The sequence below is a fragment of the Mandrillus leucophaeus genome, unplaced genomic scaffold (assembly GCF_000951045.1).
Source record: "Mandrillus leucophaeus isolate KB7577 unplaced genomic scaffold, Mleu.le_1.0 Scaffold75, whole genome shotgun sequence".
NCBI lineage: Eukaryota > Metazoa > Chordata > Mammalia > Primates > Cercopithecidae > Mandrillus > Mandrillus leucophaeus.
In genome coordinates, this window is record NW_012108141.1 from 2,331,751 (window position 1) to 2,354,733 (window position 22,983).

The window sequence follows — 22,983 nt, forward strand, 5'->3', positions numbered from 1 at the left end:
TTATACTTTAAGTTGTAGGGTACATGTGCCTAACGTGCAGGTTTGTTACATATGTATACTTGTGCCATGTTGGTGTGCTGCACCCATCAACTCGTCGTTTCATACTTGCTTTCTCAGTGGCAAAGTTTAAAACAGGGGCAAGGTCTGATCTGCCTGCAACCCCCAACCACTGCCCTGCACTGGCTGCCTGGAGACACTGGCACTGTTAGCAGGGCATGGTGGGAGCAAGATTGGCCTTGCCAACTGTGTGGGAGGCTAGGTGAGGCCTATTGCACAGGCTTTCCCCAACTTCCTTGGCAACAGAGGCAGCCAATTCACCTCTGGAACATAACCCCACTGGCCCAAGAACCACCCCGCATACCCCACAGTGGCCACAGCAGGCCTCACCCAAGAAGAGTCTGAGCTCAGACCCACCTAACTCTGCCCCAATCCAATGGTATTTTTTAACCTGCCCTGGTAGCTGATCACAAAACACACAAACTATTGAGATCTTAATGGCCCCACACATCACCTGACAAACCCAAATACTTATCCTGGCCAACTTAGGGCAGGCTTATATTCCCCTGTCTACTATCACAGCTTGTGCTCTCTTGAAAGTGCCACCTCCTGGCTAGAGACCAACGAACTCAGGACATTACAGTAACTCATGATAGAAATGATAGAATAACCCTGTACTAAGGAAGGAGAAAACAGCAGCTAATTCCACTGCCTGCAACGTTCTGGCTAACCAGAGGTCCTGAGTCTGTCCATGTGAACATACCACTGCTAGCAAAATCAGTATTTGATAAAGCCAGGACACTAAACATATCTATAACCAAGGACTCTCACAGAGTATACTTTACTCCCCTATATCCTCTACCAGAGGAGGTGCTGGTATCCACGACTGGGAGACCTGAAGAAGAATCACATCACAGGACTCTTTGCAGACATTTCCCAGCACCAACTCTGAGCCTGGTAGACCCATTGAGTGGCTAGAAGCACAAGAACAATAATGATCATTGCAGTCCAGCTCTCAGGAAGGCCCATCCCTTGGGCCTTGGGGAGGACACCACATTAAGGGGTCACCCTGTGGGACAAAAGAATCTGAACCTTGAGTTCCAGGTTTTTCCACTGAAATAGTTTACCGAAATCAGAAGGAATCAGAAAAGCAATTCTGGAGATATGACAAAACAAGATTCGATAACATACCTGAAAGGCCACACTAGCTTGCCAGCAATGCAGCCAAACCAAGAAGAAATCTCTGAATTGCCAGATGAATAATTCAGAAGGTTGATCAAGCTACTCATGGAGATACCAGGGAAAGGTAAAAACCAACTTAAAGAAATTTAAAAAACAATACAGAATAGGGATGAAAAATTCTCCAGAGAAATAGATATAAAGAAAAACAATCATAATTTCTGGAAATGAAAGACACACTTATAGAAATACAAAATGCATTGGAAAGTGTCAACAATAGACTAGAACAAGTAGAAGAGAAACCTTCAGAGCTCGAAGACAAGGCTTTCAAATTAGCCCAATCAGACAAAGAAAAAATAATTTAATAAAATTGAACAAAGCCTCCAAGAAGTCTGTGATTATGTTAAATAGCCAAACCCAAGAATAATTGGTGTTCATAAGGAAGAAAATGAATCTAAAAGTCTAGAAAACTTATTTGAGGGAACAATTGAGGAAAATTTCCCTGGTCTCACTAGTGATCTAGACATTCAAATACAAGAAGCTCAAAGAATAGCCGTGAAATTCACTGCAAAAAGATATTCACCTAGGCACATGGTCATCAGGTTATCTAATGTCAAGATGATGGAAAGAATCTTAAGAGCTGCAAGGCAAAAGTATCAGGTAACCTATAAAGGAAAACCTATCAGATTAACAGCAGATTTGTCAGCAGAAACCCTACAAGCCAGAAGGAATTGGGGTCATATTTTTAGCCTCCTCAAACAAAGTAATTGCCAGCCAAGAATTTTGTACCCAGCAAAACTAAGCTTCATGAATGAAGGACAGATTAAGTATTTTGCAGACAAAAAAAAAAAAAAAAAATATGCTGAGAGAATTCACCAGTACCAAGCCATCACTAAAAAATGCTAAAAGGAATTCTAAATCTTTAAATAAAACCTCAAAACACATCAAAATAGAACCATCTTAAAGCATAAATCTCACAGGGCCTATAAAACAATCACACACACAAAAAAACCCAAGGTATTCAGGCACCAACTAGTAGGATGAACAAAACAGTACCTCGTATCTCAATACTAACATTGAATGTAAATGGCCTAAATGTGCCACTTAAAAGATACAGAATGGCAGAAAGGATAAAAATCCACCAACCAAGTATCTCCTGTCTTCAAGAGACTCACCTAATGCACAAAGACTCACATAAACTTAAGGTAAAGGGATGGAAAAAGATATTCCATGCAAATGGATACCACAAACGAACAGGGGTAGCTAGTCTTGTATCAGACAAAACATACTTTAAAGCAACAACAGTTCAGAAAGACAAAGAGGGATATTATATAATGATAAAGGATCAGTCCAACAGGAAAATATCACAATCCTAAATATAAATGTACTTAACACCGGAATTCCCAAATTTATAAAATGATTACTACCAGACCTAAGAAATGAGATAGATGCTAACACAATAATAGTGGAGGACTTCAATATTCCACTGATAGCACCAGACAGGTCATCAAGACAGAAAGTCAGCAACAGCAAGAAAAAAAAAAAAAGAAAAAAAGAAAAACAATGCACTTAATGCAATGAACTTAAACTATACCCTAGAACAAACAGACCTAACAGATATTTACAGAACATTCTACCCAACAACTGCAGAATATACATTCTTTTCATTAGCCCATGGAACATTCTCCAAGATAAATCATATGATAGGCCACAAAACAAGTCTAAATAAATTTAAGAAAATCAAAATGATATCAAGTACTCTCTCAGACCACAGTGGAATAAAACTGAAAATTAACTCCAAAAGGAACTCTCAAACTATATAAATACATGGAAATTGAATAATCTACTCTGGAATCATCTTTGGATCAATAATGAAATCAAGATGAAAATTTAAAAATTATTTGAACCGAATGAAACTAGTGACACAATTTATTGAACTCTCTGGGATACAGCAAAAGTGGTGCTAAAAGGGAAGTTCAAAACCTTAAATGCCTACATAAAAAAGTCTGAAAGAGCACAAATAGACACTCTAAGGTCACACCCAAGGAACTAGAGAAACAAGAACAAACTAAACCCAAACCCAGCAGAAGAAAAGAAAAAACAAAGATCAGATCAGAATTAAATGAAATTGAAATAAACAAATAAAAAACAACACAAAAGACAAATGAAACAAAAAGCCTGTTGTTTAAAAGGATAAAATTATTAGACCATTAGTGATTTTTTTTTTTTTTTTTTTTTTTGAGACAGAGTCTTGCTCTGTCGCCCAGGCTGGAGTGCAGTGGCCGGATCTCAGCTCACTGCAAGCTCCGCCTCCCGGGTTCAGGCCATTCTCCTGCCTCAGCCTCCCAAGTAGCTGGGACTACAGGCGCCAGCCACCTTGCCCGGCTACTTTTTTTGTATTTTTTTTAGTAGAGACGGGGTTTCACCGTGTTAGCCAGGATGGTCTTGATCTCCTGACCTCGTGATCCACCCGTCTTGGCCTCCCAAAGTGCTGAGATTACAGGCTTGAGCCACCGCGCCCGGCCAGACCATTAGTGATATTAACTAAGAAAAGAAGATAGAAGATCCAAATAAGCTCAGTTAGAAATGAAATGAGAGATGTTACAACTTATACCACAGAAATACAAAATATCATTTAGGGCTACTATGAACACCTTTATATGCACAAACTAGAGAATCGACAGGAGATGGATAAATTCCTGGAGACATATAACCTTCCTGATTAAGCCAGGAAAAAAACAGAAACTCTGAAGAGACTAATAACAAGTAGTGAGATTGAAACAGTACTTTAAAGAATGCCAGCAAAAAGAAGTCCAAGACCAGATGGATTCGCAGCTGAATTCTATCAGGCATTCAAAAATAACTGGTACTAATCTTACTGAAACTGTTTCAAACATAGAGAAATACGGAATCTTCCCTAAATCATTCTATGAAGTCAGTATCACCCTAATATTAAAACCAGGAAAGGACATAACAAAAAAAGAAAACTACAGACCAATATCCATGATGATGCCAGGCACAGTGGCTCACACCTGTAATCCCAGCACTTTGGGAGGCCAAGGTGGGCGTATCACGAGGTCAAGAGTTCAAGACCAGCCTGGCCAACATGATGAAACCCCATCTCTACTAAGAATACAAAAATGAGCCAGACGTGGCCAGGCATGGTGGCTTACACCTGTAATCCCAGCACTTTGGGAGGCCAGGGTGGGCAGATCATGAGGTCAGGAGATCAAGACCATCTTGGCTAACACGGTGAAACCCCGTCTCTACTAAAAAATACAAAAAAGGAGCTGGGCGTGGTGGCGGGGGCCTGTAGTCCCAGCTACTTGGGAGGCTGAGGCAGGAGAATGGCGTGAACCCGGGAGGCAGAGCTGGCAGTGAACTGAGATTGCACCACTGCACTCTAGCCTGGGCGACAGAGCAAGACTCCATCTCAAAAAATAAATAAATAAATTAGCCGGGCATGGTGGCATGTGCCTGTAATCCGAGCTACTCAAGAGGCTGAGACAGGAGAATCACTTGAACCTGGCAGGTGGAGGATGCAGTGAGCCAAGATCATGCCACTGCACTCCAGCCTGGGTGACAGAGCAAGACTCTGTCTTGAAATATATATATATATATGCGTGTGTGTGTGTATATATACACATATTTTTTATATATATATATATCTCCATGACGAACATAGATGCAAAAATCCACAACAAAATATTAGCTAACTGAATACAACACCATATCAAAAAGATAAACCACCATGATTAAGTGGGTTTCATACCAGGGATACAGGGATGGTTTAACATACTCAACTCAATAAATGTGATACATCACACAAACAGAATTGAAAACAATAATCAAATGATCATCTCAAAAAATGCAGAGAAAGCATTTGACAAAATCCAGCATCGCTTTATAAGGAAAACCCTTGGCAAAATCAGCATAGATGGGACATACCTCAAGGTAACCAAAACCATCTATGACAAACTCAAAGCCAACATTATACTGAAAGGGGAAAAGTTGAAAGCATTCTCCGTGAGAACTTGTACAAAACAAGGATGCCCACTTTCATCACTGCTATTCAACATTGTACTGGAAGTCCTAGTCAGAGCAGTCAGACAAGAGAAAGAAATAAAGGGCATCCTTTATTGAAGAGGAAGTCAAACTATTGCTGTTTGCTGATGATATGATCCTATGCCTAGAAAACCTTAAAGACTCATCCACAAAGCTCCTAGATCTGATAAATGAATTCCGTAAAGTTTCAGGATACAAAATCAATGTACACAAATCAGTAGCATTGCTATACACCAACAATGACCAAGCTTAGAATCAAATCAAGAACCCAGCCCATTTTACAACAGCTGCAAGAAAAATAAAATACTTGGGAATATACCTAACCAAGGAGATGAACAATCTCTACAGGAAAAACTACAAATGCTGCTGAAGGAAATCATAGATAACACACACAAATGGAAACACATTTCATGCTCATGGATAGGTAGAATCAGTATTGCGGAAATGATCATACTGACAAAAGCAATCTACAAATTCAATGCAATTCCCATCAAAATGCCATCATCATTCTTCATAGAACTGGAAAAAACATTCCTAAAATTCATATGGAACAAAAAAAAGATCCCACATAGCCAAAGCAAGACTATGCAAAAAGAAGAAATCTGAAGGCATCACATTACTTGACTTCAAACTATACTACAAGGTTATCATCACCAAAACAGCATAGTACTGGTATAAAAATAGGCACATAGACCAACGGAACAGAATAGAGAACCCAGGAAGAAAGCCAAATATTTACAGCCAACTGATCTTTGACAAAGCAAACAAAAACATGAAGTGGAGAAAGGGCACCGTATTCAACAAGTGGTGCTGGAATAATTGGCAAGTGGCATGTAGAAGAATGAAACTTCAACTCAAGATGGGTCAAAGACTTAAATCTAAGACCTGAAACCACAAAAATTCTAGAAGATAACATCAGAAAAATTCTTCTAGACATTGGGTTAGACAAGAGTTCACGACCAAGAACCCAAAAGCAAATGTAACAAATACAAAGATAAATAGATGGTACCTAATTAAATTTAAAAGCTTCTGCATAGCAAAAGAAATAAGCAGCAGAGTAAACAGACAACCCACAGAGTGGGAGAAAATATCTGCAAACTGTGCATCTGACAAAGGACTAATATCCAGAATCTACAAGGAACTCAATCGAATCAGTAAGAAAAAAACAAATAATCCCATTAAAAAGTGGGCTAAGTATATGAATAGACAATTCTCAAAGGAAGATATACAAATGGCCAACAAACATATGAAGAAATGCTGAACAACAGCAATGATCAGGGAAATGCAAATCAAAACAACAATGTGATACTACCTTACTCCTGCAAGAATGGCCATAATTTAAAAATATGACATAAGTTAAAAATATGACCAACAGATGTTGGTGTGGATGTGGTAAAAAGGGAACACTTTTACACTGCTGGTGGGAATGTAAACTAGTACAACAACTATGGAAAGCAGTACAGAGATTTCTTAAAGAACTAAAAGTAGAACTACCATTTGATGCTGCAATCCCACAACTGGAGGAAAAGAAGTCATTATGTGTAAAAGACACTTGGAAACACACACATTTATAGCAGCAAAATTCACAATCGCAAAAATATGGAACCAGCCTAAATGCTCATCAACCAACTAGTGGATAAAGAAAATTAGGCCGGGCGCGATGGCTCATGTGTGTAATCCCAGCACTTTGGGAGGACAAGGTGGGTGGATCACGAGGTCAGGAGATCGAGACCATTCTGGCTAACACGGTGAAACCCCATCTCTACTAAAAATACAAAAAATTAGCTGGGCATGATGGCGGGTGCCTGTAGTCCCAACTACTTGGGAGGCTGAGGCAGGAGAATGGTGTGAACCCGGGAGGTGGAGCTTGCAGTGAGCCAAGATCACGCCACTGCACTCCAGCCTGGGTGACAGAGCAAGGCTCTGTCTCAAAAAAAAAAAAAAAAAGAACGAAAATTATTATGTATCTATCTATATATAGAGAGTATTACATGGTGTGTGTGTGTGTGTGTGTATATATATATAGTATTACATTATATATATATACACACCTCACCCATCTCATCCTTCCTCCATATATATATATATATACACACACCATGTATATTTACATGGTGTATATATATATTACATGGTGTATACATATATACACACATACACACACACACACACACACAAAACAACCATGTAATACTACTCAGCCATAAAAGGAATAAAATAATGGCATTTGTAGCAACCTGCATGGAGTTGGAGACCATTATTCTAAGTAAGGTAACTCAGGAAAAGAAAAACAAACATTGTATGTTCTCACTCATACGTGGGAGCTAAGCTATGAGGACGCGAAGGCATAAGAATAATATGATGGACTTTGAGGACTTGGGGGGAAGGATGGGAGGCGGGTGAAGGAAAAAAGATACACTGTATACTGCTTGGGTGATGGGTGCACCAGAATCTCAGAAATCACCACTGAAGAACTTTTCCCTGCAACTAAACACCACATGCTCCCCACAAACTATTGAAATTTAAAAAAATAACGCTAATTTGCATTTCTCTGATGGCCAGTGATGATGAACATTTTTTCATGTGTCTGTTGGCTGTATGAATGTCTTCTTTTGAGGAAAAAAACAAAACAAAACAAAAAAAAACGCTAAAACCCCACAAATTCACAATAAACTTAAAACCAAATGTTTTTCCTAATGTTTATATACATAGGAGTCTTGGGTTATCACAGGGACTTGGAATTTTCTTCAACAACAATTCGCTAAAGCCTTACTATATTAAAAACACGTGGATTCTGGAGTCAGAAATTGCAGAGGCCAAGTCCTCGCTCTACTCTTCACTGTGACTTGGAATTTATTGACTATTCTTTTATCTTCAGTTTTCTCATTTTCAAATGCTGTAACAACAGTACCCATTTCCCAACGTTGTTGTAAAGATCACATGAAGAAAACGTAAGTGAAGCTCTTAGTACAAGGCCTGGCACATAGTTGGGAAGTGCTCAATTAAGTGTTAATAGCAACTATTATTACTAATAAAGTTAAGTTTATTTTATGAAAATTTGTTCTCAGAAATGTAGTTTTCTTTACCCAGCAATTTATTGTTTTCTAGGGATAGAAAAGACAGAATAACAAATGTACTTCAAAATTCATTTCTCTCTGACAAAGGCCCCTGGATTCATGAATGTGGGTTAGAAAAGTATGAACCATGAAGGCTCCCCCATATTGATGGTACTTAGAACTTATGCCCAAAAAGCTGCCGGTCTTCTGCAGATTAGAACAGTTTCTTATTCAAATAGTTTTAGCATTTTTAGAAGTGGATTCTTTTTATTTTGTGATTCATTGGGTGGCATAGTCTCTTATAGTGCTATGCTAATTTAAATCCTGTGTAAGAATAAATACCATTATTTTGCTTCCTTGCTATTGACTATACTCTTGCCTAGGCTATTATCGTATAAATGCTTGTCTACAGACCTAATAGCAACAAGAAAGACAGTGTGTGGGAAAGTCCCATGTGAAAAACCACTCAGAACCTCAAAACCACTCCTGAGGGATGGCCAGCACGATTGTCATCCCCATTAGATAAGAGAGTACAGCAGGGCAAGAGTGACCTACCCATGGTCACACAATTAATCCAGGGGCTATTAATGGTTAAGATCCTTATATTTAGACTTCAGTTTATAGTTGCTAATTCAATACCCTTTCAGTAGGTTTATAGACAGGAGGCTTAATCTGAAAGGAAGGTGAACATTCTCATGAGCAAGGCGGATCTCTTCAAAAACACACACTGTACCTTGGTTCTTCATCTGTAAATCTTCTACCAGAGTTTGCAAGCTTTCTAGTCTGTTCTGAAGCTTCCTGCATGTTTTTCCTGTTGTTTCTATTGGCGGAGACTGTGAATCTATTACAAAATTGCTTAGATGTGATATTAAAAGTCTATTCAACATTTCCTTTTAGAAATCTTTCAATTAAAGGCCAACTTTTCTTTAAAATAAAGAGACCTTTTCTTCATGACAAATTCTAAAAGAGCTATAACACTTAAAGAAAACTCTAAAACATGATTTTTAAAACAGAGAAAAATGAGTTTTATCTAAATATTGCAATGCTAGCCTATTTGATTTTGTTCAAACTAATCTGATGTATCATTATTTAACTACATAATATTAAATAAGATGGGTAAAAAGAACACTTCAAGTTTCATGATACATTCTGCATTATAAATGACAGCTTTTCGTACCAAGCCTGAGTAGTTCCACTAACTTGGGGTTTGAAGGACTATGATCTAATACAGAAACTGCACCATTTTCAAGGTATGTGAGGCCAGTGCCCACATCAGTTCTGTCACCTAATGGGAATGGTATTATATGACGGCAGAGGGTGGCATGGATGCCAACATGATCACACTGAACCTAGAACGAATGTGGCAGTGGCAACTAAAGAGGGCCTAGGAGCATGTAAGCTATTCTCTTACCAGTGTGCTGTTTTGTCAATCTCTAAAAGTACTTAATTGGCAATCTGAAGACTTAAATTTTGATCTTAATCCCTGCTTAGCTGCATAATTCTGATAATATTTGTAATGGCTAATTTTCCTATCAAAAAATACCCTTTCCATTTAAGGCAATTATCTAGGAATTACTTCAGTTTAAGAGAATGGGAAACATTTTCTTGGAGAGTTTTTTTTTTTTTTTTTTGAGACAGAGTTTCACTCTTGTTGCCCAGGCTGGAGTGCAATCATGGGATCTCAGCTCATCGCAACCTCTGCCTCCCAATTCAAGCGATTCTCCTGCCTCAGCCTCCTGAGTAGCTGGAATTACAGGCATGTGCCACCACACCCGGCTAATTTTGTATTTTTAATAGAGATGGGGTTTCTCCATGTTGGTCAGGCTGGTCTCGAACGCCTGACCTCAGGTGAGCTGCCCGCCTCAGCCTCCCCAAGTGTTGGGATTACAGACATGAGCCACAGCACCCGGCCAGAGGTTTTTAACATAAATAATACAAAATATATGTTTGATGAGTATGACAATAAGCGGGGGATTGGGGGTGAGAAGAAAATGCCATGCCATTATGTAACAAAAATTAATAATAAAGTGTCAAGCAGTATTGCTCTATTCCTGCAATAACCGCAGCTTTAAAAGGTAACATGGAGGCCAAAGCAACTCCATCTTGGATGCTAATCTGCCAAGTTGACTTTTGATTAATCCCAGTTCCAGGAAGGCATCCAAGATTTCCAGTTTCCTTGTATGGTAGGTAGCAAGTACCTGCCATAAATTCTACCCTTAAGCAATTGTACTGTTCATCCTTTCTGAGGCATGTATACCCTTTACCTATGGTGTACAAGTCCTGTGTCTGGGGGGATAGTGGTACAAGGATCCACCACCTTGTGTGACTGTTGCAGAGGCACAGACACGGCTCCATTCTTAAGTCCCTATTAAATGTTTCTTTCTGAGAAATTGGATTTGTCAGCCTCTTTCTTCAGCCTCTCAGCTTCCTCAGTCTTTGTGGGTAGGTTTGCACAGACTTGCTTACCACAGAACAGGAAAGTAATTCTATACTTAAAATTAAAAAACATAGTAAATGAATAGCTTAGACACATAAGAGATGAAAGAGGACACAAGTACAGAAAAAAAGATGTAAAAAATGTACTAATGTGTGATTAGGTATTTTTTAGGATCTAGAAATGTGTAAGGTATAGAATTTCAAAAGACTAAGAAATAACTTGATGATAATACAACTTAGTCTAGTTTCTCTCTTACAAAAGGGAATGATGTCATAGAACACTGGGGTTGTTTGGTCACTGTCATACATGATGAGAAATATTTCAAGTTCATTCAACACATAATATTTAACTCTCACTTACTTACCAGGCATTTATTCTAAATCAAACACTTTTTTCTCATTTGTCTTATCAAATAACAAACTAACTTAAAATATTAAAAATGAGAAAATTTTGAAAAGTTTGTATGGTATGCACTTATAGTGACTAAAGCAGAGACTGAAGAAGAGTTATGATTTTAAAGAATGTAAATAAGAAAGAAAAGTAACTCACGGCATTTAAAAGAGGATCCAAAATCTTTTAATAAAATAGAGGCAAAAACGTTCATTATTCATTTAGAGAAAAAGAGAGATAATGTTTACATACAATATCAATTACATTTACTAAGGCTCGCATGGTACACAATAGCTGTTCTATTTAGATAAGACCTGTTTAAGTTACACAGAATCAGTTAGAGCTTACACATAAGAGCAGCATGCAAAATCTTAATTCTGAGTCAAAAGAACTTAGAGTTCAGTAGTGTAGGAAATCAATTAATCACATCAATGATATCAGATCTTTCTTACCTTTAACAGAATCAGATGAATGAATAGGCTTGGCGGACCTATATTGTGATGCGGAACCTATTGAACCTTCAACTGAACTAGTTAGGAGTGAGTGCACTGGAGACTTCTTAGGAGAAGAATTGAATGAACGAGAAGCTGAGTTTTTCACAGATGGACTTGCTAAAAGTTTGCAAGAACAAAAGTAAAAGGACAGAATTAATTAAAAATAGTACACTGCACTTCTCAAAAAGTCAAGCTTTCATGAGAAAATGTTCCCAATGGTGGAGGGACAGGGGGACATTCTTCTAAATACCCAAGATTTGGGGTTGGAACTGAAAAGGGTTATGCCTTAGGAATAAGGGTGAATAGGAACTAGACCTGCCCTTGGGATCCTGAGGTCTAGCTTCAAATCCTCTTTCTAATGTGATTAAATTGACCTGGATGCCTTAGTTGTCTACCAAATGCAAGCACAAATGCTCTCTAGAGGAAGGTAATCTCATTCATAGCATCACTATGTACATCATCTGTACAACTTTTCATATAAAACATGTCATACAATAAAAATAACCAGGCATATAAGGAGACAAGATGATATGGCAGAAAACCAAGAGGAAAAAAATATAAATAATGACATAGATCTGTAGGGTCCAGACAATGGGCTTATCAGGCATAGACTCCCATAGATTCAAGCAGCATTACTTCAGACTCCAAGTGAATTTTCTTATATGCATAAAAAAATAATATCTGCAGAAATGAATAAAAACTGCTAAAACAAACCAATCAAAAACAAAAACAATCTTAAAGCAAAAGGGGAAAAAAAGGAACAGACTGTGTTTAAATAAACAAACTTACAGCTGACTTCTTAGTAGAAACAATGAAAGAAAGAAAACAATGGAAAGTGATATCTTCAAAGTGAAGAAAAAAATGCCAATTTAGAATTCTATAATCAGCAAAAATATTCTTCAAAAATCAGGATGAAATAAACACATTTCAGAAAAACAAAAATGGACAGAATTTCTCTCCAGCAGGTTTACATTAAAAGAAGCCTTAAAGGCATAAGTAAAATGATACCAGAAAGTTAAGTGTAAATATGTGGGTATATCTAAATGAATATTAACTGTAGAAAACAATAAAAATAATTAAGTGTGGTATTTATATTTTTATAATTCATATTTTTAATTAAAATATATGATAATTGTATAAAAGTTGGAAGGATAGTGAATGGAGTTAATATATTCTAAAGTACTGCCAATGTATGAGAAAAGGTAAAAGCATTCATTTATATCAATATAATAAGGCAAGGATAAATGTTTTCCTGTCCTGAGTAATCATTGAAACAACAGTAAAAAACATATAAATGAAGTAAACCTGAAGGAGTTAACTTTACATAAATGTTCTTTTCTTCAAAATGTTAGTTCCTGAAAGATTTCTCCCCAAGCCAAAGATTATTTAAAAATTAAGAATTTGCAACTATTTTATTTAAGAATATTAAATTTTGATTATAAATATACAGTCATAATTAACAATGGGGATATGTTCTGAGAATTGTGCTGTTAATTTTATCATTGTGCGACTATCATAGAGTACACTTTCACAAATCTAGATGGTATACAGGCTATATGGTATAGCTTATTGCTTCTAGGCTACAAACCTGTAAAGCATGTTACTGTACTGAATACTGTAGGCAACTGTAACATAATGGTAAGTATTTATTTATCTAAATATGTCTAAACATAGAAAAGGTAACACACTGTGGTATGACATTATCATAGCTACAACATCACTAGGTAACAGGAATTTTTCAGCTCTATTATAATCTTATGGGACCTCTGTTGTTTATGTCATGGTCATTGACCAAAACATTATGCAGCACATGACTGTATACTGACACTAAGAAAAAAAATGAAAATTTATCCTTCTCCCATCTCTTTTCAGCTTACCTCAAATTTCTCTATTTACAATACTGTCCAGATTTATAACTACATTTTTGTTGAATAATCATCACAGTTTCATTCTTTCTCATTTATTTTGTTCTCTTCCATAAGAAGACCAATTACGTATCTGTTGGTTTGCCTCTGCCTTCCAAATATAACATATTCTGTGTAATTATTTTTGGTACTTACTTTTAAAAATTCCTTTTGTGTAATTTTCTCCATGGTTATCATTTCAGTCACATCTATTTTATTTTTCATTTTCTAAAGCTTTTCCCTGTGATGTTTTTAATCTTTCTCTTCCATTTCTAGCCTGAGTTATGCCACTTAGTTGGCAACAAATTGTGTTGACTTTCAATCTCTTCTTTCTGGAGCTTTTTTAAAAATGAGATCATCTTATCTATAATTCTTTGGAAATTTTATGGAGAACTGTCCATCTCGATTCTTCTCCTTTTCCTTTCGTCTATTCAATATTTATTCAGCACCTGCTATGTGCCAGGAAGTCTCCAGGCACCTGGGATATATCCAGGAACCAAATGGCTAAAGACATCTGCCCTTGCACAGCTCTCGTCTTACAGGGGTGACACAGTATGTGAGAAGATGCTAAGAATAACTGATAAAAGCAAAAAGGAGCACTGGAAGTGTGGGAAAATTGTGATTTTTATTTTATTTTAATTTACTTTTAGAGAGAGGGTTTTGCCATGTTGCCCAGACTGGTCTCGAACTCCTAGCCTCAAGCAATCCACTCACTTTGGCCTCCCAAAGTGCTGGAATAACAGGCATGAGCCATCACACCGGCTGGTTGTGATCTTTTAATGCGGTGATGACAATTAAGTCCCAGTGGGAAAGTGACACCTGGGCAAAGGCTTTAAAGGAGCTGAGGTTTTAGCAACATAAGGTAACAGGGCATAAAAGCCCTAACATGGAAGCTGCCTGACATGTTCAAGGAACAGTTTGAGGGTGGATAAAACAGAATGCATGAAAGAGGGAGTAGCAGGAAATGAGGCCAGAGAGTTAACAAGGAATTGGAAGATACTGCAATGACTTTGGCTTTTACCCTCGTGGAAATGGGGAGACACTGTAGGCTCTATTTCTGTGCTTTCGTTGGAAACTCACCTGCAGATGCAAATGTGAAGCAACCAGAGGGATCTTCCATGTCTCCTGCATGCAATGTGACCGGCTCTCTGGAAGCATAAGAATGGTAATGCAAGCATTCCACTTCACACACACAGTACTAAGATTCATAGATAGAAGCAAGCGAACACAGGCAAATGTGATGGCTTAAAATATAACCTCAAGATGGCAATCATAACCCTAAAGTCCTAAAATACTCTAAGAGGTAGGTTCAAAGTTGCATTATCTTTTTGTATTCAGAATCCATGAATATTTTACATAATGAAAATATATAATCTTCATTAGAAAATCCATTTGTGTGTACTAATAGCTATAAAATCCACAACATCTGTTCATGGATTCTAAGAGGTGCAATTTTAATGACTCATTTAGAAATAAAGAAATCAGGCCGGGCATGGTGGCTCACGCCTATAATCCCAGCACGTTGGGAGGCTGAGGCTGGTGGATCATGAGGTTAAGAGATCGAGACCATTTGGCCAACATGGTGAAACTCCATCTCTACTAAAAATACAAAAATTAGCTGGGTGTGGTGGCATGCACCTGTAGTCCCAGCTACTCAGGAGGCTGAGGCAGGGGAATCACTTGAACCCAGGAGGCGGAGGTTTCAGTGAGCTGAGATCACGCCTTTGCACACCAGCCTGGGTGACAGAGAGAGACTCTGTCTCAAATAAATAAATAAATAAATATGACAACAACAACTCATAACATTAGTAGTATCAGTGTACAAAACTACAAGATATATAAGTTGAAGTAAACTACATAGTTCTCTGTGAGTTGGGTACCAATATGAGAATAATATGACAGCAGTTCTCAAGGTGGCTCCCTTTCAGGAGGTTTGTGAGGTCAAAACTATTTTCATTATGATATTAGGTTGTTATTTGCTTCGTAACTTTCAGTCTCTCACAAATGTACAGTGGAGTTTCCCGGAAGCTCCATGATAGTTGATATGCATTTAATCACAACAGATTAAATGCATATGCAGATATGAGAATCTAGCTGTATTTTATTAACCCAGTTACTGAAATGTAAAACATGTTTTCTCAATGACTTTTTGGAGCATATGGTTACTTTTTATAATAAAGAAAAAGTTATTTTTCATAATTTCAGAACAAAGATTACAGTACTTTCATTGCTGAGGGAAGCAGATTTTTCTAGTCATGAAGAAACTACTGCAGAGCTTTAATTATCTCAGGGAAGTAGCTTCTCTTTGTCCCATGCCTAGAACTGGGCTCCAACCCCAATAGCTCAGTGTGGGTACCCAGAGGCAGCACACAGTGGTCATAAACAGGGGCTCAGGAACCAGCTAAACCTGAGTTCAAATCTGAGCTCCACTGTTTTCAAGCAGTATGACTTTGACAAGTTGCTAAGCAATCTGAGTCTTCATTTCTATGGGAAAATAATGCTTGCCTCATACATGAGATTAGACTAATGAGACAAGTCTAAATCAACTGGAAAACAAGAATTTTTATTAAGAATAGTAAGAATAAAACATAGGCAGTTGACAGTTGTGGTTATTAATAGGTACGATTTAGTATCATATACCCAGGTGAGAAGGAAATAAAAACATCATTTCTTTTAGGCTACAAGAAAGATTTACACTTGGTCAGTCTGCATCCATGGGTTCTGCAATCACAGATTCAACCAAATGTGAATTGAAAATACTTGGGGAAAAAGAAGATGGCTGTATCTGTACTGAACATGTACAGGCTTTTTTTTCTTGTCATTATTCCCTAAACTATACAATATAACAACTATTGACATAGCATTTACATTGTATTAGGTATTGTAAGTAATCTAGGGATGGTTTAAAGAATATGGGAAGATATGTGTAGGTCATATGCAAATACTATGCCATTTTATATAAGGGACTTGAGCATCTGTAAATTTTAGTCTCTGCAGGGATCCTGGAACAAATCCCCCCCGTGGACACCAAGGGACAACTGCGTTTAGAAAGATTCAAATTCATTGTATTTTGATCAAGTAGCAGAGACAGTAAGAAAATATTTATAATACTATCTTAATCCATTCACTAAACAAATATTTACTGAATGGCTACTAGGTGGCAGGCATTATGCTTGGTGCTGAAGACACAGCAATGAATTAGTCCCTACTCTAACTAGATCTTAACGTAGAATTCACGTTCATAATTTTTAATATATACAGAGGGCTCGGATATCTCTGTTTATTTAGGTGGTGAAAACAGAAAAGAGAAAAATAAGTTTTTCCAGGCAGTCCATCAAAAGACAGACCTCATGATTGTAAGTAACTTGAGGACAGGGCCCATATCTGTCTTGCTCACTATATTCTAAGGGTCTACTGCAGTGCATGGCACATTACAGACAGTTAAAGATCTTTTGAATTAATAATGAATAGTCGTAAAAGGGACATTTTGAAAATGGAGGCTGGTGTTTCCTACCTACTAAGAGTTTCACTTGATTTGCTTCCTTCAGTGGAGTCCCTCAACGAGTTGTTGCTTCTGTTGGTAGAGGGATGGGAGAAATCACAGTTTACACAATGTTATTTTCTTATCAATATAACGAAAGTTTGTGAGAAAAATAATGTATTCTTATGTAGGGTGAAATGATATCATCTGACAGCTGGATAAATAAATCATAAACATTAACTTAATGATAAAATTGCTTCTCTCAACATGACTTTTAGATAGATATGGATCCAAAAGAGTGAGACTGGGGCATCGGCTCTTCCAGGTGGAGGAAACAGAATGGAGAAAAAGCTTGAAGACAAAAATAAATGAACTTTTGGGAATCAGGAGGAGTCTGGTTTGATTAGAGGATAATACAGGAGTGAAAGCAGAATGGTCACAAGGGAGATTTGTGTGACCACTCTGGGAGATTCTTCAATGTCAGACTGAGGGACATGTACTTAATGTAGTAGGCAGTGAGGAGCTACTGAAGATTTTCGAGTAATGGCTATAGTGTCTTACACTATGATAAATAATGAATTAACATTAGCCTATTTTCTTTTTTGGCTAAAGTCAATTTTTGAAAGCTGTCTTTGATTACGGTCTTATTTGGTGTTATGGATTTCACTTCTTTTTGCTTTAAAAATTTTTCATTTAAGAATTCAGCTATTCCATTATTGATGAAAATAGGATTGTTTTCGATTAAGGTGCTTATAGTCCTAAACTGAAGTTTTTACAGTTTCTTTCTGAACCATACTTTTCTTAAAAGTTATGTAAGCCATTGTAAATATGTGTAAATGGAAGAAAAATCTTCCATTTTTGGTATGGCATACCATATTAATAGCTTCATATGGATAAATATCAGCAAATTTTAAAGTAAGAAAAAATATCTATTGAGTTGATTTCTAGAAACTAAATTACTTCAGTATATTTCACTGGAATCTTTCTTAAAGTCAGTTAAACAATGAACCCAATATGCCCATTAAGTGTCATGTAAACTTATGTCCAAACAGACTTCTCAAATTACAAAGTCACATATAAAACAGTTGGACAATTAATTTGATCCAGAATCTCAAATTCTTCTTACCTATGGCACATGTCTGATCTCAGACTGGATTCAGTGATGCAATCTCTTACCCTATCCTCTCTGTATAGAAAATATAACTCTCAGTTAATCATATAAAGCACAATTTCATCCATGTCTTTTTAGACTAATCAATTGCTTACATATATTCAATTTTTCTTTTAGCAACAGCTGTGGATTTTAGGCCTCTAAGCAAATTTTGCAAAGGGCTCTGGAGTTCATCGACTGAGAAATGCTTTCCTCCTATGAATTCTTAAAAGCTTTAGGCTGAGTTTAGGCTTTAGTGACAAGGTCATTTATAGGATTATAGCAAACTAACATAAACTCTTTAAAGGTAGGGACCAAATATATTCATGTTCAATACTACAGTCCAATAGCGTCCAAGCCCATCATTAGTGGCTAGAGTGGTGGAAGCTGATCAGGGAAGACCTGGTAATCCCTCAGAATGATCAGTGCTGGGAGTGGGGTCTCCAACTTTTACCTCTGGCTTTTCCTCTGCTTCGTAGGAGGAGGAATGTTAGTCTATGCCTAAGTTTACCAATCTGTCAAATAAGTGTAATAATATTGCCCTGGATTGGAAGGCATATTATAGTTATGACAAAAATGGAAGTGCTCTGAAAATGAAAATGTTCGTTGGAGTTGCTAGTGGAACAGTTCCAACGTTACGTGCTTCAGATAATGTAATGTTATACTAAGGTAACTGGGCTGTTACTAAAGTTTTACTATTATTACTAATAATTAACAATTAGATAAACTCAGCTAATATTTTGCTACCTCAGGTAAATATATACAAATTGGACATCATAAGAAACTGGAGATTATTTATATATAGGTATTATTTCAGGAAGTATTACTTTTAGGTATTTGTCATATAATCAGAAAATGAATATTACAATAATGGGCTATTATAACTCTAAAATATATATACCATATCAAAATGCTTTAAGATAAGCTAAGCTAAATGATAACACACAAAAGTAAAACCCACTCTCTGAAAGAATAGGAGACTCTCATTGATGTCTGTAGCTGTGTGCAAGGAAGGGCTGCTGAACTGGCTGAATCCTTTTTGGATCTAATCTTTTACTAATATGAAATAATCAAATCAAGTCATTGGCATGAATACAGAGAAAATGAAGTATTTCCTATTATCTTCTACTTGAAGAGTATGTAGTTCTCAATGTTCTAGTTTTATCTCCACCATTGAATTGTGTGGCTGCAGACATGTCGACCTTTTGAGATGTGTTTTTCTCATTTACAAAATGGGATAAATAAACCCTGCTCTGCCTTGTCTCAATCAACAAGATTATGGATATAAAATCTTTTGAGAATTAAAATTTACAAACATAACTTTGGGTGACACCTTGCACTAAGTATTTTCTGAATAGAATGACTGTATTGTTTTCTCTTAATGTCAAGTTGTTTTACATTTGCTTAACTCCTCCATTTTCATATTGTTTTCTGTGGTAACTTCAGATACCTTTTAAAGTTATTTAAACATCACCCTCCCAGAGAGTAACATGTGAATAACTCAATGGCAAACCATTCAAGAGATGAGCTTTCCCATTCTGTGTGCACACAGCCTTACACAGCCACATACAAGGCTCCCAGAGATGTTCTTCCATCTTCCTCTGTCTTGCTCAGAGACACAGCTGGCTCCTCATTGATCACGCTTCTCAACTCTTGGAGAAGCTGTTTCAGGTCCCTTGTTGGATCTTCCTTCAGTGTGTTAGCTTTCGTAGAGTGCTGAATTAAAACAATTTACAAACAAAGACACTTATTTTTTCAGATTCCTATGCTATTTCCTATCACAAAATTAATACAACTGGTAAACAGAAATTATGGAAAAGCAAGAAGAGGAAAACAAAAACATCACCCATAAGTTTATTACACAGAGATAATCAATAATAACCAGGAAATAATCAATAGAGTACTATATCTAATTTATATGTGCGTGGACACATATACACATATGGGGCCAAACCACATACATTTATTTTTCAACTACTTTCGTTTTAAAACGTTAACAATTTAGTATGAACATCCTTACTATGTCATTAAATATTTTCAAGTACGCGTGGACAAAATAATTTTCAATACTTCGTTTAAAGCTAAGCTAATTTGATAAAGCAGCAGAACTTGAGAAGTAAGGAGCTCTTTAGAGATGAGTTAATCTACCCCCCACATTTTACTGATGAGGAAAGAAACATCCAATATTTTCTAACTGTGTTAGTTGGTGTTTAAGAATAATATGAGATTTTCAGATTGATAGTGTTCCCCAATAAATCTTTATAATATAATAAGGAATATAGACATTTTCAACAGGCACATCAAGCGGGGAAACCAAATGATCAGAGTGCATTGAGAAGCAGGTAGACTCGGGCTATCCTTGCGCTATTCTAGCTGAAGGAGTCCACCCCACTGAAAAGTTACACCTGTCACACAGATTGGCTGCTGAGGGATGAACACTGCAGATTTTTTATTCATTGGGCATTAATTGTCTAGGGTTTATGCCAACGAAGAGCTGATGTTACTGGTATAATATAATCCTCATATTCTCCTCTTCTCAACTTCACTAATAAACCAATATAATATCCAGCTGAAGATATGAAGAGTTCTGACTAACTGAATGTGTGCTAAGTATGTCTTTCCAGTTTACTGATGGCTATCTTACCTTGAAATTGTCATGATAAGTCAGTCTAAAGTTTCATAAATTACACTCTACTCAATTATTAAATTTGACTCCATTTGCTTAAAAATATAAGGATCCGAATCACTTTCTCAATTGTGAATAAAAACATTTGTCTCTAAAAAGATGATCCAATTTTACCAAACACTGGTTTTGTTCTCGCCCTGACTGTAATATGCATAATACCCAATATGGGATAAAACCTCATAAAGTTGATAAAGAAAACCTTATCCTATGGCAACATTCACTCACCTTAGTTATAACCTGGACTTCTTATCTTCCCATCTTCTGCCCACCAGAAAGTTTATCAAATAAGCTTTGGCAATTACTGTTAAAACTTTTGAGCCACTGACATTTATTATAAGTGAGCAATGTAAAACCCATAAACATATATAAATATGTTGTTCTCCCCTGTCATTGTGACACCTAGGTTCTTTGAGAGTCACTGATGCTTTACAATACATAAGTTTTTTGTTTGTTTGTTTGTTTTTGAGACAGAGTCCCACTCTGTCACCTAGGCTGGAGTGCAGTGACATGATCTCAGTTTACTGCAACTTCCATCTCCCAGGCTCAAGCAATCCTTCTGCCTCAGCACCTCCAGTAGCTGAGGACTACAGGCATGCACCACCATGACCAGCTAACTTTTTTGTAGAATGGGGTTTTGCCATATTGCCCTGGATGGGCTCAAACTCCTGGACTCAGGCAATCCATGCATCTTGGTTTACCAAAGTGCTGGGATCACAGGTGTGAGCCACTGTGCTGGCTGACATGAGGTTTGAAAAAGCATTCAATTGGCCAGGTACAGTGGCTCACGCCTGTAATCCCAGCACTTCGGCAGGCCGAGGCGGGCGGATCACAAGGTCAGGAGATTGAGACCATCCTGGCTAACACAGTGAAACCCCGTCTCTACTAAAAATACAAAAAATTAGCCAGGTAGTGGTGGCGGGTGCCTGTAGTCCCAGCTACTTGGGAGGCTGAGGCAGGAGAATGGCGTGAACCCGCGAGGCGGAGATTGCAGTGAGCCGCAATTTTGCCACTGCACTCCAGCCTGGGGGACAGAGTGAGACTCCGTCTCAAAAAAAAAAAAAAAAAAAAAAAAAAGGCATTTCAATTTACCATTCACTTAGAAATTAATTATAATTAGTCCTATGACATTCTTTTATTGACTTTAACCCAATACTTACCTTTCAAACTCTATGTATGTTGCTCCTCCAATGAAAATGTAAGCTCCACAGAGGCAAGGACTTGATTTGATCATGATTGTCTTTATATATTCCATTACATATAACCCATACTTTGGTTGGGTATAAAATCACAAAAATATCAAGGCTGGAGGGGTCCTGAAAATCATTTGGTTCTAGTCCAACTCCCATATCAGAAGTGATGAAGAATTCTCTTTATGGCATTCCAGTAATATGCTTATCTGGCCTTTGCTTGATCACCAAAGATCAAGGAAGGCAGTTTAATTTTTGTACAGTTTCACATCTTTTAAAGAAAAGCTTCCCTCCATATTCATACACTTTCCAACCCTTGTCACAGTTCTAACACCTAGGGTCATAAGAAATAAGCATAACATAACCCTTTAAAAATGATACTTATTTTATAATACACTTATACACCCCCTCGTTACTTCCCAACACACACCTCAGGCTAAATTTATTCAGGAAAAGTCCGAGCGAGCAGAGAGCTGTCCCCCTTGCTTGATCTGGATGCTATCATTAAAACCTTTTTTGTTGCCACACAATAACACCAACTGAGACTGAGCAGGCAGTCAACTGAGAATCCTTATGTCTTTTCCAGAAGTTCTTAATAAGCTTCCTCTTCTGTGTCCTATATCTTGTACTTTGGGGTATTCACTGTAACAATAGAAATGTCTTTTTTCTCTCTCTCTGAGACAGACTTTCATTCTTTCACCCAAGCTGGAGTGCGGTGAAGCGATCATGGATCACTGCTGCCTTGACCTCTCAGGCTCAATTGATCATTCTGCCTCAGTCTCCTGAGTAGCTGGGACTATAGGTGCACACCACCACACCTGGCTATTTTTTTGTTTGTTTGTATTTTTTGTAGAGATGGGGTTTTGCCATGTTGGCCAGGCTAGTCTCCAATTCCTGGGCTCCAGCAATCTGCCTGCCTCGGTCTCCCAAAGTGCTCCCATGTGAACCACCACGCCT

At 37.4% G+C, this 22,983-nt stretch overlaps 1 protein-coding gene across 2 annotated transcripts in view; it reads right to left on the reverse strand.

Moving 5' to 3' along the window:
* Positions 1-22,983, reverse strand: part of CCDC158 (coiled-coil domain containing 158) — a 132,160-nt gene that overhangs the window by 2,036 nt on the left and 107,141 nt on the right. For both annotated transcript variants that reach the window (XM_011966211.1, XM_011966210.1), the window contains 6 exons: positions 19,724-19,869; positions 18,130-18,189; positions 17,037-17,096; positions 14,603-14,670; positions 11,577-11,735; positions 9,031-9,138 (listed from right to left, as the gene is read on the reverse strand). In XM_011966211.1, the coding sequence (XP_011821601.1) occupies positions 9,031-9,138; positions 11,577-11,735; positions 14,603-14,670; positions 17,037-17,096; positions 18,130-18,189; positions 19,724-19,869 (601 nt within the window). The remainder of the gene's footprint in view (positions 1-9,030; positions 9,139-11,576; positions 11,736-14,602; positions 14,671-17,036; positions 17,097-18,129; positions 18,190-19,723; positions 19,870-22,983) is intronic.